General features: G+C 45.4%; 1 protein-coding gene across 10 annotated transcripts in view; it reads right to left on the bottom strand.

The window, feature by feature from the left end:
- Window positions 1-906: 906 nt before the first annotated feature.
- Window positions 907-16,202, bottom strand: part of CLYBL (citramalyl-CoA lyase) — a 229,856-nt gene continuing 214,560 nt past the window's right edge. For 7 of the 10 annotated variants that reach the window (XM_014732174.3, XM_005601315.4, XM_014732176.3 and 4 more), the window contains 2 exons: window positions 12,078-12,197; window positions 10,693-10,839 (listed from right to left, as the gene is read on the bottom strand). In XM_014732174.3, the coding sequence (XP_014587660.2) occupies window positions 12,094-12,197 (104 nt within the window). In that variant the 3' untranslated portion in view covers window positions 10,693-10,839; window positions 12,078-12,093. Of the gene's footprint in view, window positions 5,963-10,692; window positions 10,840-12,077; window positions 12,198-16,202 lie in introns of those variants that run through there. The other 3 variants (XR_011428067.1, XM_023621779.2, XM_023621778.2) reach the window with 3 other exon arrangements.

The following is a 16,202-nucleotide window of genomic DNA, read 5'->3' as shown; positions in this document are numbered from 1 at the left end:
CCAGGACCATTGGCCTAGATGATCTCTAAAGTCCTTCTTTGGCACCAAAATGCTGTGATTTCTATAATTTTACATTTTAAATCAAAGTAAATCAGAAAATCAGATTCACCTCACAGATAATTCTGCCAAAAACATCTTCCTAAACTCAGAGCTCTCAGAAGTCCTAAAACGAAACTTATTTCATTAGCGAGCCAACCCCCGTTAAGTATTTTGGGCAGATCTTATGAATTTGGAAAATTTATGTTTCCTCCACATTTTAATATTCCTAAATGAGTTTTAAATCAACCAAAAGGAATTTATTCTTTTTGAATAATCTTTGACTCTTTGAGAGTCAAGATGTAGTCAAAGTTTTTGAATTCCAGGTAGAAATCAAAAGGATCAAATGAAAATGCTTATGGATAAAGATAGATGAGAAATGAAGATATTGAATCTTTGCTATTAGCTTGGAATGACAACTCCCTGTGCGTGCATGTGTATGTGCGTGCATGCATGTGTGTGTTTGACGACGCTCTGCTGGGATCCACGAGGAGCAGCTGATGTTGGAGGGCGTACCTCACAGAAGCTATAAGGACAGTTGGTGGCAGACTGCAGCCATGGGGCCAGCAGATTACTGATTTCAAGGCAATGTCCACCTAGGAACCCTTCTTATTGAAGACCGTATCCCCAGAACCATCAAGTTTTAAAATGTAGTTAACTGGAGATGGTTTTTATTTTCTTGTTATGAAACCTAGGTGCCCACACTAAGGCCTCACATGACTATATCCTGTGTCTACTCACGAAGAGTATTTATAGCGAGAAGATGCTGAGGTTGACCCCTCTTCATGAATAAGTCAGGAAACAGAAAGACTGTGTTTGGGATTTAGCTCAGAAATACAAGGGAAAGAAGTCACATTACCATCAGAAACATCAATTTCTTAAGATATTTATTTGAAAGTTTTGAGAAAAGTAAAGCTCATGCCCTGGGGCTTCTGGGAGTATGTACAAAATACAATAATTAAATTAAGTCCAGCGGTTAAAATTCCTCATAAAAAGAAAAAGCTGGAGCGCTTCCCAATGGGGAATGCTTGACTTAAAAGAAAGGTTTTACTCTGTGGCCTGAAGGTCAACAAACTGGGACTCTGTGGGAATGTATAAAATTTCTTAAAGAGGTTCTTCAGTCTTTGTTTTGTTAAAAGAAAATAAAAGAGTAAAAAGGGACAAGTTCTGAAAATTCAAAAAATGAAGGTGCAGTCCTAAAATCATCATGATTTTTATAAACGCAGCACCAGAGGCTATGAAAACATGCTCTCTTTTCTGAGGACTAATCTAACACATATGCTCTTTCAGAAGGAAGGAAAAAAGCCAATGGCGCCGTTTGAACAAACCATTTTAAAAAGTGCTCCTTTTCAGGGGAAGTGCATGCAAATTTGTGACCCATTCATTTGCAACTTATTTAGAAGCTAAGCTAACCTTAAAGATTCTCATAAATATATTTCACAATTAAAAATTCCTTAGATGACACAAAGACTGATCGGTTTTTTAAAAGGTTTTTATGAAGCAAAGTTGTAAAACATAATTTTGGGGGTCACATCCTCAGTGATCTAAAATGGAATGCTTTTCATAATATGATAATATCTGTTTTGATAAATAATCATTTGTTGTTACTTTGTGGCAATGTCCCTCCAAAAAGGAATAAGGTTAACAACAGGCTAGGAATCAAATTTTATGTCCTTAAACTTTCTTATTTATCAGCATCATTCTGGCCTCCCATGTGAACTTCAGCTGCATACCCAAATAATTTCGACTGAAACATAAAGATCCAATGACCAATTTGCCAGATCCTCATCGTCTTTATTGCTTAAGTGGAATCTGAATGTTGGCTTTGCATTAAGACAGCATGATCAAATGTAGGACATTAGGAAGAGCAGCTTTGGCAGCAATATTTAATTTACTGAATAATTAGCAGCCTCATTGACATTTCTGCTTGATTCCCAAAGTACAATATTAGCTGTCCTTTGCACTCAGGCTCTCGGCAGTAAAATGGGCTAATAAACTTCCTGTGCCAAGTTCACAGTAAGCGAAGGACGATGGAGTGTCCTGCAAGCAGCTCACAACTTAAGACACTAGATTGACTTCCAAAACGTGAGCACAGAATTAGAAAAAAAAATTACCCAATTTTGTTGTTTTCTTTTCTACATTTGTTAATTTTGCTTTTGGAATTTCGAGGAGAGGAAGGAAGGTAAAATTATAAGAAAAAGGAGAAGGTAAGTGGAAGTAGAATGACAGTAAACCGAGGGACTAGAGAGAATGAAAGATGATACACAGAATGATGCAGGCCACGGAGGATGGGGCCGCAGGAGGAGGCCCAGAGAGCTAACACAGCTGACTACATCCTCTGTCCTTGAGGTTCTTAACCTAACAATAAATAGCCAACATGAGAGGCAGAGAGGCATTCATTCATTCATTCATTCATTTATTTGGTGAGGAAGATTGGTGCTGAGCTAACATCTGTGCCAATCTTCCTTTATTTTGTATGTGGGATGCCACCGTAGCATGGCTTGATGAGCGGTGTGCAGGTCCATGCCCAGGATCTGAACCCGTGAACCCTGGGCTGCTGAAGCAGAGCATGCAAACTTAACCACTACACCACCGAGCCGGCCCCTAGAGAGGCATTTATTTTGAGATCAAAGAAGGGCAATTTGGGAGCACAAATTCAGGCAGAAACCCAAGTAGCATCCCGATTACAGGAGAGGGCCTCAGGGTTTTTATGGGAAAAAGGGAGGAAGATGAGGTTGGGAAGGAAGAGTTCATTGGTGCTAGATGAGAGGAGGCTGGGTTTGTACTTCCTGGATTGGCCTGAGATTCGGTCATCAGGCAAAAGGCTAGACTTGTACTTCGTTAATTGGTTAGCAGTTTGTTCATCAGCAAAGTCCAGTTTCCTCAGTCCTGTCAAACAGGATATTCTGGGCCTTGCTGATTTCTTGGAATGTTGGTGGTTTGGTCAAGTTTGAAAAATAAGACATGCAAGGCAATTCCTCTCAACTGGCTGCTCTGGTTCTGTTTTAATATGGCTCCACTCATGTCATGTTTCACACGGTCTACATCCTGCTCCTTCATCCCTCCAGTGGGCCTCCTTTTCTTAGACACCCAAGACATTCCCCAGCCATTTAGACCAGTCCCCAGTGGACAACTCTGCAAACTGCATGAGGGACTGTTCAGCCTAGGAGGGAATCAGGGCCTATGGGGTCTGGGGGCCAATGAAGACCTACTGCGAGGTGGTATTTGCCTGGTGGTGGCGCTTCCTGGCTGCGATTGATGACTAGTTGTTTGAATCGTGATGAGCTCGAATATCTTTGCCGGGATCAAGCACTCTCTCTGAGGGAGGCAGTTGTGGAAAAAGAGGTTTCAGCTATTTTCTGGTTGTTTCAAAAAACTCATTTGGAGCTTCCTTAGTAGGGAACTTAATGTAAAGCCATAAATCTCAGGAGTTCTTGGATGTGAAGCTGTGTGGTTTAGTGGTTTGAGGCTTTAGTGTAGTCTTAGTATTGCCAGCTGTGTGACCTTGAGCAAGTCCGCGTAAAGGGCCAATATTTGCACAAGTCTAGGAGGCACGTTAATGTTGTATTTTTTCTATGTGAATGGAGCCCCCTTCAGCCAGGAATCGGTACTGCATAATCCTCCAGAGCTTCAGCGTCTTTATCTACAAAATCAGGGGGTTGGACAAAATAACATGAGTTTGTAGTCTGAACAGCTCCATATTGAGAGAAATTTCCATAGTCGAAGTATGGGACTAGGAGATTCCAAACATCAGCAGAGCCACAGAGCTCTCCTGGGATGCAAGTGGCCGTTGGAGTGGCTGCCACACCCTGCGCGTCCAGGGATTGGCCTCGCCGATGTTTCCCTGTGAGAACATATCCTGCGCCTACCAATAGAAGTCAATAAGAAAATGGGGTTCGCCTCATAGAAACTCACCTTCCAGCCAGTTTCGCTGCAGTGGGAGTCCCCTCCCGGACTGCGGAGCGGTGAGCACCTGGATGGAAATCATTTGGCTGTTACTGAATGCCTGCTCTTCACCAAGCATGATGCTAGGTGCTTTTAAATAGTACTGTATTTGTTAGTTTTTATTTGTCATTATTTGATATTCATTCTTTTTTGAAAGATTATTTTTAAAAATTGTGGTAAAATATATGTAACATAAAATTCCCTGGCATGCAGGCTGCTGAGGGAAGGTGCGGTCTTGGGCACGGTGGTTGTCTGCAGCTGAGGATGCGGAAGGAGGAGCTGACAGCTGGAGGCTGTCTGCTCACCGCACCACCCCAGCCAGGCAAGTGGGGGCATTCTCCAAGGGGGATTTGGGTGGCACATCTGATCTGTGTGCCCACTGCATCCTTGTAGCAACTCTTTGACTTAGGTCTTATGATTCTTATAGTTGGAGAAACTGATGCTCAGAGAGAATAAATGACTTGTCTGAATGTAACGTAACTCATTAATCTCAAATCCAGGATCAGAACCTAAGTGTCTGATGCGGGGAAGACTAGTTCCTAATTCTAATGAACACACATTTAGCAAGCTCTTGCTGGGAGTGAGGGATGAGCAGGGAGGGATCCAGACACGCATGGCAATGTCCAATATTCAGGGCATCCACACTCTCTTGGGGACACACACACATAAGAAGTTCTACAACAGAAATCTGATCCAATGCAACGGAAGGGCTGGGGGAGGGCCAGCAAGCCGTCTCTGGGGAGACCTGGCAGAAGTGGCTTTCAAGTTGCGTCTTGAAGAATGATTAGGAGTTTGTTGGGTTTGACGCAGAGGGAGGGGTCACAGCTTGTGCAAAGGAGTGCCGGGCACTGCAGCCAGGCACGGTCTGGCTGCACGGTGGCCAGGCCCCCTTGAGAGAGGCAATGGGTCACTGGTGTGGAAATGCCGGTGGGGCTCCGGCCGCTGGACTCACTCCTGGAAGCCTGGGAGAAGCGTCATGAGGCTCCCCTGGAAGCTGCTGCGTAATTGCCGTCCCTGGAAGCCCGGTGGAGGAAATGGATGTGCTCTTCTCCTCATTTGGGAATTCGTGTTATTAACACAGTTTTCCAGAGAATCTAAGCCAGAAGTTCACGTTTGTTTTTATTTTCTTCCTTCTGTGGAACTCAAAAGAGCCCATTAAAAAAAAATTAAGCCAGATGCCTAAAGTATATAGTCTTCTGAAGAACCTCTCCACCACAAAGCTATCTGAAATGGAATGTTCCTTTTCTCTCCATTCTTTTACTGTCTGAATAACTAAGGCAATTTGAATCACTGTTTAAAACAAAATAAAATCCAGCCCAACTAGCTATGTGGCATTAAGCAGACCCAAAAGTTCAGTTTCTTTTCACTGAATTTCTCCCCTTAGCTAGATATTTTAACATCATGATATAGTCAGGGTTTGGTCTTCCTTGTTTCTCGTAGGATGACTCCATCAACTCCATCAGTATATCAACTCTCTTATTTATGGAATGAAGAGAATCTCGAAAGTTCCCTACAGGGCTTAGACTAATCTCTGGGACATGTCCAGTTTTCTGTGTGTTTGCATGTTGCACACACAGTGTGAGAGAGAAAGGGATTTTGAGCAGTGGAGAAGTCTGCCATCCTTACAGACCCCCTTCCGGCCGCCGGCGGCACAGGTGATGGAGAGTGGGTTTCCCACTCTTCCTGGAAAGCTTTGTCGTTGATTTAGGGTTCAGCCCTAACTCTCTGGAAATTTGGTCCCCTCTGCCCTTCCTGAATGGGTTGATTCCTGAACCAGAGCTGATATTGGAGAAAAGCACCTCACCTTGGCCAAATTCTGCCCTAAACCTGAGCACAGCTTTCCGGTTCCCGGTGTATGGCCAAGGGAGAATGGGGCCAGGCCCCTGTCTGTTTGTTCCCTTAGAAGTCTGATAGGCTGTTTACAAGCACTCAGAAGAGCTGACTTCGCTCCTCCAACCCCAGGTGGGTCTCTGGTGAGCTCCTAGGGACCAAAAGAAGAGGGGAGAAGGAGATGAAATAGGTGAAAAAAGTGGCTGGTTCTCAAAGCACATGGTGTGTAGATTTTCAAACGTTTTAAATTCTTAATGTGCACCTCTCTGGTTATTAGCACAACTGTAGCCAATGACACTTCTTTTTGTTTTGCCATTTGACATTATTTTACCCCTTTGCTCCTCCTTTGACTTCACACAAGGGCATTTTAATTTTAAAAGAAAAGTCCAGCCGGAACCAGTCCTACGACTTTCAGACTAGCTGTCTGGCACCCAGCTAGGCTCAACCGATGTTTGTTGAATGAATAAACGAATGAAGTGATTCTCTTGAAAAAGTTCAGAGAAATCTTTACTGTAGCAAAGTTTTTTGTTTTTTTTTTTCTGAAGCCCAGGATAATCACTTAAAGTATCCTCTATGGATTTGAGAGGGCAATAGGCGAAGTTGATTTTAGAGTCTTTTAAGAAACTCTCAACCGAAAAGCTATCTGAAATGGAGTGTTCGTTTTTCTCTTGAGTGTAAGACCGTGTTTGAATAACGTGGGCAGTTCACCTCAACGACTGAAAAGCAAGGGGACCCGGATGCTCCCTCTGCGGGGCCCCCGGCCATGGACGCGGCTTGGAGCCGGACGGGCTAAGGGCGCGGGGCTCCGTCAAGGACAGCGGGACCCGGGGGGCGCGCCTGGCACTTGCGGGGCCCCTGGGGGCTCGTCCTTGCGCCTGGCCCAGACGCCGGCTTCGGGCTGGAGGGGCACAGGGCCGGCGGGTCCCCAGGGCGGGCGCGAGGCCCCGCGCAGGTGTCGGGTCTGTGCGCGGTGCGGTGCGCCAGGGGTGCTGGGGGCCTGGGAGACCCGAGAGAGACGTTATTGTTACACTGTAACGAGTCTGATTAACATGCTCCTGACACTTTCTCTTAGTTTCTCCGGCTCCTAGCAACAGCGCACAAAGGCGCGGGATTGTCCCGGGCTCCGCGGGGACACGGGGCAGCCTTTGATCTGCCACCATTACAGCGGGGCTGCGCGACAGGCTCGCCGGCTCCGGGCGGCCCGCGGCGGGCGGGCGGGCGGGCGAGCGGGGCCCCGCGGTCCCGGCCCACTGGGCTCCCCCGCCCCGCCCGCCGCCCCGACGGCCGTGCGCCCCGAGGCAGCGCCGCGGCCCGGGCGGCGGGGCAGGCGGCTCGGCGCGTCCCGGCCCCGCGGTCACATGGCCCTCCGACGGGGCGCATCTCTGGGCTCGCCGGGCCCTTCCCGTCGGAAGAAGGCAGCAGTAAAACCGAGCCGGTCCCTTACTACTGAAAATAAAACAAAATTTAAAATAAAGGTAGGGCGCGAGCGACAAACAGCTCCCCGAAGGTTTTGTAAAAAATGCACAGAACAAATCCCGCAGCGCCGGCCGCGCCGCTGGCACCGGGTGCGCTGGCGCCGGACCCCGCAGCCGAAGGGCCCTCGCCACCCTCGCGCTTCCTTCCGACGCATCGCTTGCTTTCTGCCGTTGGCAATTCTTGTAGATTCGGAAGGAAATACGCTGCCAAATAATTGCTGGAAGGTAAACGAACTAACAACAACAACGACAGAAATCGCTGTCACAGAACAGCAAAAAGCTGCCGGTCCCCCGCGCAGCTTTCGGGGACTAAGTTAGGTATTTGAAAGTAACTTATTTTCCGTTTCCTTCGCTCCCTTAGTCCCCCAGCCCCGCCCGAGTTTAAAAGAAGGCGCGGAAAGAAAGACTAAGATTTTAACATTTAAATGTGGAAGTCTGCTGATGACTTTCTTCTAAGTTGCAACGTGACAACCTCGCGGGGGGAGGGTCTCTGGGCCGCGAAGACCGTGTCCCCGAGCCCGGGGCACAAGCTCTGCGGCCACACACCGGTTCGGGGACCCTCGCCGGCATTCATATGCACAGGGTCCTGCTGGTAATCTATAGCCTGTTTTGTACCGTCAGTTGCCTTCCAAGTACTGGCGGTAAAAATAAAAATGAAAACCCGACGACATTTAGCTTTCCAAGATAAACGGAAACCATAAAAGCAGAATGTCCGTCAAATAAAAAAAAGCACGTATTCTTTTTTCTCTTCTTGAGACACCGTTAGAAAAATTCAACATCCCCAATGAAGGTCAGTTTCCCGAAATCCAGCAAAACTATTAGGGGCTAAGGTGTTGATGATAACAACATGTATATTTTAGAGGAGGAATAAAGACGACATGGTCTGTTCCATTTACCCAGCAAAACATGCCAGGCAACGAGTTACTTTCAAATTCAAATCGGAGGCGGTGAAGTCTTCGATCTTGAAGACACTTTCCCCCGCCGGTCCCTGGAGGAGATGAGAAGGGCAGCCAGCGGTTCAGCCCTTGGAAATCTGAAGGGAACCGCTCCCAGCTGCCCCGGAGCCTCCCAACTTGTGCTCTGGGACGGTGCCCGCCTCCACTGGAGTCCCTCGCCATTTCAATAAAACGTGATTGTATTGATATAATCCTCTATACATTAAAATGAGGTTGTCACAGATTGTCATTAAGACCTCAGTAAAACAATGAAGACATTATTGGGCACCCCCCCCCCCCCAGGCAAGGTATGAGGGGAATAAAACAATCTACACCACACGGGTCCTATTGAGATTAATGAAAAAATTATGCAAAAAAAAAAATCTCGATTTCATTTTCCCGGGACACGGCTTTGCATACATGCAGTCGGTCTTGCCTTGCACCTGATGATTTATTAAACTAATCTACAGTGATCACCACGGATGTTCTCAACTCAATCTTGTCCTGGCTCATTTTCTAAGTAATTGTTTCTCATTAGTTCTGATAATGTTTTAATAGTGTTACCCATAATTTAGCCCCCAAGAATTAATAACAGGGGAGCAATATGGCAAAACGTCTTGGGATAAGCTACACAAAACATAAACAGGTATGTTTTTTAATTAATCAGATTACTGGAAGGTTCTCTTCTTATAGTCAGTGCATTCCTGGCTCGGAGGAATTCCCCATGTTGGGCATTCCCATCATGCCAAGGGGGATCAGCTCACCCAGCCCTGCCTCCTCCCTTTCTCCCTGTGAGACCTTCGCCCAACCATCACCCCAAAGAGATGCGGGTGGGGAAAACAGTGGAGATATCCCTTGTCTCCCAGCATCTCCTGGTCCTGGAGTTTCATTTTTCAAGGAATGAGGCACAACAGGTCTCTGACCATGACTGAACCCTTTTCTGGGGCCCTCGTCAGGGTGTCTGTCAGAGAGTGGCAGCGGGGTGCAGCCTTCGGGCTTGAGTGGGTGCCAGTCTCATGATCCTACCATGATTGGGACCACGAGGCTATGAGGAAGATGATAAATCTGACGCTTGGGGAGACTTCAACAAGGTGGTCTTGTTTAAACAAAGTGCAGTTTGAGATAAAGGGCATGTTGATCAGGTCAGCATGGTCTGGGACCGAGGAACCTGGGGGCCTGTTGGTGCTGGTGGCAGGGAGATCCAGCCAGGCCCAGGCTCTCAGCACCACCCAGAGCCCTTGCTGAGAGACAGCACTGCTTTCCCCGAGGTCCAAGTGCCTTCACCCTGGCATGTGAGGTCCCCTCCGAGGGAGGGCTTGGCCCTCAGTGAGCCTCTGGTTTGAGGAGGTCCACTGGTAGGGTTTGGGGGTTGCCTGTGTTAGGGGGTGGAGACTAGCACGTCTGCCCTTTCACCCTGTCAAGGCCTAGGGGGGTTATCTTGAGGGACACAGAGGATGGGATGGGCAGTCAGGTTGAAGTGGGGGCTGCCTGCAGTGAAGTATACAGGCTTTTATTTTCTTCTTTTGTTTAAGACAGGTCCAGTCTACACTTCTAACACCTGAGGTGGGATGTGTATATGACAGGTCAGAATGAGAGGAGGCCTCCTTTCACCTTCTGCCTTCTGAGCAGTCCTCCTGTCTCTGAGTTCTGAGCAGAGGGGTCCGACTGTGTGGACAGCTGTGGTCCTGGATCATCCTAGTGCACACCTGACTACCAGCCTAGGGAGGCACAACTGCCACGGTGGGGAGGAGGGGGACTGCTTCTCCTGTGACTGCCCCCACTGCCCCTGTCCGCAGTCCTGAAGCCCAGTTTGGCTGGAGGCCAGTCATTTCCCAAGTTGGCTGAGATGCCATCTTCCTCCTTCCGCCAGCCCCTCCGGGTGAGGCTGGTGCACAGAGGAGGGGAGATGCGCTGCCTAAAGCAGGCCAGAGCCCCAGCCTGGCACATCCCATCTCAGTTCAAGAGCTGTCTCCTCGGAGCCCATGTTTGGGAATATTAGTTGGTGTCCCAAGAATGTGTTCCCAGAACTGTCCTGCCTGGATCTGGTTCCTTTGGCACGCCGGTAGGAACTGGCTGACCCCCTCCCACCGTGCTCTGAGTGGGTGGTTGTTGCATGAGGACCTCGCCCATTTTGCTTTGGTTCCATGGTGGCTTTCCTTGTATTTTAGCCTTCAGCTCTACTCCCCGCTCATGCTTCCTGTAGGAACTGGAAGAGGCAGGGGAAAGTAGACTCCTGGATGAGGCACAAGGTAGAGGCCATGGAGGAAATAAACAAAAAGGGCATAGGAGGAGGTGAAAAACGAAAATAAAAAACAACTGTTTTCTATTTACAAATTTAAATAAACAGAACAGCCTTCCCTGCGGTGTTTGTCTAAGAGTAGCAGCCTTGCTGCTGTGTAGGTCATGAAAAGGTTGGTGTAGAGTTTAAAACTTCCCATTCTGTTAATTTCTTAAAGAACAGTCATCCAGAGTCTCAACACAAAAGCTCATGATTTAATGAGGAGCAGAAACAAAATCTCTGATTGTTGGTGTTTCAAATTTCATTGGCGTCCTCTGGCAAACACAAGTTGATCCTTCGCAGCTTCAATACCCTTTAGCCTTCAGTATAAGAGCACATGCTGAATAGGGGAAGAATGGCTGGTTGTTATGTTTATTTACCCTTACTACAAGCTGGGTTAACCTCTTCAACACAGCTTTACTAAGCCCGTTAACCACACCACCCATATGACCTGTAGCAGCATCTCTAATGTGATGCAAATCTCACAGGGGACCATAGGCACCAGCTCTGCCGCATTGTGTCTTCTTAGAGGCTACAAGTTTATTGCTGAGGGGGCCCTGTCCCAGCCATACATTTACAGGGGGGAAATGGCCTCAATGGCAAACATTAAACGGGGAAATAAAGGGCCAGAATGGATGGTCTTGTGTTTCTGCACATTTATTTTTTAATTGCTGGTCACTGTTGACCCAAAGTGTTCACCCAGGATGAGGGCTTTTGTAGTCATCACCTAGCAGTTCAAGGATATGGGGGTTTCATTTTGGAGGGTGGATGTTAATAGCAATCAGTTCTGAAGATTTATTTTTAGAAGATATCTTTATAAGTCAATGTGACAGAATCAGCTTTCTCTATGCCATCTCTGTTATTTTATCAGATTACTAGTGAAATAAACATGACCTCACTCATTTAGTTGTTGTTATTATTATTATTATTTTCTTTTTGGTGAAGAAGACTGGCCCTGAACTAACATCTGTTGCCAATCTTCCTTTTTTTGCTTGAGGGAGATTGTTGCTGAGTTAACATCTGTTCCAGTCTTCCTCTATTTTGTATGTGGGACGCCACCACAGCATGGCTTGATGAGTGGGGTGCAGGTCTGCACCCAGGATCCAAACCTGCGAACCCCAGGCTGCTGAAGTGGAGCAGGCAAACTTAACTACTACGCCACCAGGATGGCCCTAGTTATTATTTTTTAAAAGCCTGGCCTTTCTTAAAATAATTTATGGTGTCGACCGAACAAGTGAACAATGTGGGAGACATTTACTAATGTGAGAAGGGTGAAGGGAGTATACGTATTCAGGAAAGTTCTGTTTCATTAAAGACCTAACTTCCCCAACTACTTCATCTCCCTGTGAAATCCTAAGTCCACATCTATAACACATGGATGAACAACAAAAATCATAAGCTTGGAACCAAAAAGAAGAAAGTTCATTTTTAGAGGAATGACTGGCCGTGAGATAACGAAAAAAAAATTGTGATTAGCATGAACTGTAAATGGAGAGAGCTTCCAATCTGGCATACTAACAAGTTGCCTTGAGTATTATGGTTTGTCTTTAAGAAGCCCACTGTATATGCTCAGCCCACCTGATGAGAGCTTCATTTAACAGATGATTTTTCCTTGATGGATGTGGCAAGCGTAACAATGTTCTGGGCTTGCTTCAGTAATGGCATGTCGATCATGCTCCCTTGGAAAGTAAAGGCTCCCTGGAAAACAGAGAATATAAACTTCCTGAGAGAATGCTCGGAAATTATAGGCTTCCTTTCTGCGCACACTTGTACAACAAGAACATTTTAGATTCCACCTGAATTATACTGACTTCCTACCCAACTTTTGAGAAAGCCAAAGTAAATTACAGGGGAAAGATTTCTTTTTTCCTCCTAAAGAGGGAAAAAAAAACCTTCAGCATTTTAATGGAGAGGAGAAACATCAGAGACAAGTACTGGAAACTGTTCATTTAACTCTTGAAATCAAGCAGAAAACACTGGAAGGAAAATGTAAATACTTCCTTATATGCAGTTTTTGAAATATTGCATAGAACTTTAAAAATAGTCACACACTCTGGCAACTGATTATTGTTTAAAAAAATAATTGTATGATCAAGTTTATGGCAAAATGCTTCCTTCTTGCTGTAACATAATTGAGGGGTAACATTATCATGTGAAGAGAAAATGTATGCTAGGATTGTAGTGAGTGAAAAGACACTCCTCTGTTGGCATACACTTGCAGAAGATTAGAAGGACAAGGGACGCACGTTTGCAACAAGGGAATCATAAGTCTGCTGAATGGCAAGACTAGGAAGAATCACTGAGATCTTCTGGTTTATCCCCATTTTACAGATTTCTTTTTTTTTAACCTTCTGCAAATACTTACTGAATGTGTCATGTGATCTAGGTTCTGTTCTAGATGAGGAAACTGAGGCTCAGAGTAGTGAGTTATAGTCCAAGGTTATGTGATTAGGAAAAGTTAGAGCTGAGGCTAATACTTGGGCCTCAGAACTTCAAGGCTTCATCACAGACCCCCACATTAAGGTAACAGGTACTTTATTGCATCAGAAAAAGAAAAATGAAGAGGATAGAAGGCAGCATGCCCAGAATCTGAAGTTAATGTCTGCTTATTTATGTTCTTTTAATCACTTCTTTTTGCTGTTTACAATCATCGCTCTTCATCTTAATTCTCCTTCTTTTTACCTGTTGGCAAGATGCTGGTGTGAGTGGGGAGCAGGTGGTCTTTTGAGACCTAGAGGTGAATTGGAGCAATCATAATCATAGCTGATGGTTCATTTGCATATATTGCCATCCATATCTGTATTTCACAAGTGCCACTTCTCGACAGTCAATGTTGTCATTATTCAGGTCTTCTGGGACGGAGCTCCTGGGCTCTCTGGAAATCCTTATCTCCCACAATAACGTAAGAGTTATCCATGGGATGGAGGTTAAAAAAAATTGGCAGGGAATCCTTAGCAATGACTTTGGAATTTATTTTTCAATCAAGAGATTTAAAAGCCTCTAGGATTAGAATTTTCACCAGTAATGCCTAACCTTCTCAGCCTTAGAATGATAAATCTGATTCATATGAACACCTGTGTGGCCTAAAATCCTGTACCGTAAGTTATTTTCCAACCCTCTCATTTTTACTATTTATACTCCTAGATTGGCCTTTGCCTAATTTCATTCAGCCTAGAGCTAATTTTGGTCATCTTTGTGACCATGATGAATTTTATGAATTTGGTTAGAAGTTCCAAGGATGTTCCGTGGGTTAGCATGACACGTGAAACCAGGGCGTGCGACTCATGCTGTTTTACAAGGCAATAGTCTAGTTTTCTTATTGGAGTAAATGATGAAGACCAAAGGCCTCCTGGTTATCCACCCACCAAGTGCATTATGGCCCTGTAAAACAGCACATCTGTCCTGCCAGGGCCTAAATAATAGGCTGGGGAGAGGAAATTAGCATAGATGCACATGAAATCAAAATGATGCACAGAGAATCAACATGACGGCGTTGGGTCTATGCCATGTTCCTCGAATCTGCTTTGGGTTCCACATGCACATCAAAGATGCAAAATATTTCATGTAGTTTTTTTAAGACAGGGAGATCATTTCTTTCTTCTGTGGTGGCAGATTGTGCTTGACTTCCTTTATTAAGCTTAAGCTGGAAAACGACATTCCACATTTTTGCTCTTTGCTTCCTTCATCTCTGCAAACTGAGGATTTTAGTGTTCAGAATCAGACTGCCTAATATGAATATTCTCCTGCTCTCAATATCAACCTATAAAATGGTTGGTTTTTTAGCATATGGATCAACATGTGAAATGTGAATGGTCTGTTGGTCAGGATTTGGAACAATGCAGTTTGTCAAAAGCTACTTGGATTTGCGGAGAAGGCTGGAAACATTCCTTAATGAATGATTATAGATAAGTTTCAGTTTCACGGCCCAGTGTGTTCCTGAGAAATTGGCATGCCGTTTCAAAAAGTAAAGGGAACTTCCATCAGCTTGAAGATTCAGACTATAATTTGGTTTAAAATGCCTTTAAATGCTAACTCATTCATGGTTAAGAACCTTAACAGCCATGGCTACAACAATAATAATAGCTTTAATTTTTTGAGCGGTTGTAGCCCAGGGCCTGTGCCTGGGACCTGACATGCTTTATTCATGTAATGCTCACCGCCAACACTGTGAGGGGGATACTATTACCCATCCCCACTAGGAATTTTTTTCTTTTTCTTTTTCATCGTGGTAAAAGCACACAACATAAAAATCCCCATCTCTACCATTTTTCAGTGTACAGTTCAGTAGTGTGAGTATATTCACGTTGCTGTGCAACAGATCTCCCGGACTTTTTCATCTCGCAAAAGTGAAACTCGGTACCCATTAAACAACTGCTCCCCATCGCTCTCTCCCTGCCCCAGGTGACCACCATCCTGCTTTCTGTTTCTATGACTTTGTACCCATCCCTATTTTATAACTGAGGAAACTGAGGCACGAAGAGCTTAAGAAACTTGTACAAGTTCTCCCTGCAGCTCGTAACTATAGAATGGGATAAAATCTGGCTCTATCTGGTCCAAAACGTGTGCTCCTGCTTAGACCTTAGGCTTATTGATTGAAAAGTGTTCTCGGAGTGGGTTCCTTGCCACCCGAATCGGAATCATCTGAGGAAGAGGGCGGGGGGAGGGTGGAGCTTGTGAAAATGCCGATTCTTGGGCTTGGTCCTGTGTGGTTTGATGCAGAAGGCCTGGGGGCTGGCCAGGAATCCTCTGACGATTCTAATGCACGTTCAAGTTTGAGAAGCTCTGTATTTTTAGCTCTCCTGGGTAGAAATGGTTAGGCCGGCTTTGGCATGGGTACGACTCTATCTCTGCCCTCAAGGAGCTTACAGTTTGCTGGAGGAAACAGGGAAGAAAAGCAGCAGGTGCCATAAAATGCAACAAGAATTAGAGGAAAAGTCAGTGTGATGAGCAGTGAGAGATCTGAGGGTCTGAAATGGCTGCCCTTCTAACCAACTGAGATCATCTTTCCAGCGTTCATTAGATAGAAAATTGTGCACCTAGAGCATGTCATGTGTTTCCCGCTAGAGTTGTCAGGGAGCTCCATGCACAAGGGGCTTGTGTTCAACAATTACCTATTGAGTTATTTGTTGTGATAAATCACATGTCAGTCACTTTGGCACATCTTACTTTACACATATCAATGGTTTCAGACCCCTGGAAGTGAAGGGTGATATCACCTTAGCCTAGGTGTTATCTTCATAGGAGGGAAAATAATTCCTATTGGGCTGTAGTTTTTCTAACACTTTGGTCATTGCCCCGTGGTAAGATAGGCATTGAATTAACATGAACTTTAGCAGACCCTGGAGCTCTTCATGGGGGAGAATCTGACTTACAGTTTGATGGCAAAAGTATTGATGATGATGGTGGTGATGGTGACAATAGTAAACATATCTATAGGAAATACTCATATTTTGCATTTCTGGCACTTAGTACTTGAGAATTTTTTGCTCTAGAGTACTAAAAGAATAATTTCCTAGAAACCACAAATTGATCTAATTCTTTCCCTACTCACTTTATTTTCAAATAACTTCTTTGGGCATTCCGGGAGTTCTCTGGCACGTTCCAATGGCGGTGCTGCTCTACTGGAATTCATGATAATATTTGAGTACAGCTGATACAGTCCTGCTTTTTCACGGTGACACTCTTTTTTGCTATGATGCTAAG

Source organism: Equus caballus, chromosome 17, assembly GCF_041296265.1.
Source record: "Equus caballus isolate H_3958 breed thoroughbred chromosome 17, TB-T2T, whole genome shotgun sequence".
NCBI classification, from domain to species: Eukaryota; Metazoa; Chordata; class Mammalia; order Perissodactyla; family Equidae; genus Equus; species Equus caballus.
This window is presented reverse-complemented; position numbering and strand designations above follow the sequence as displayed.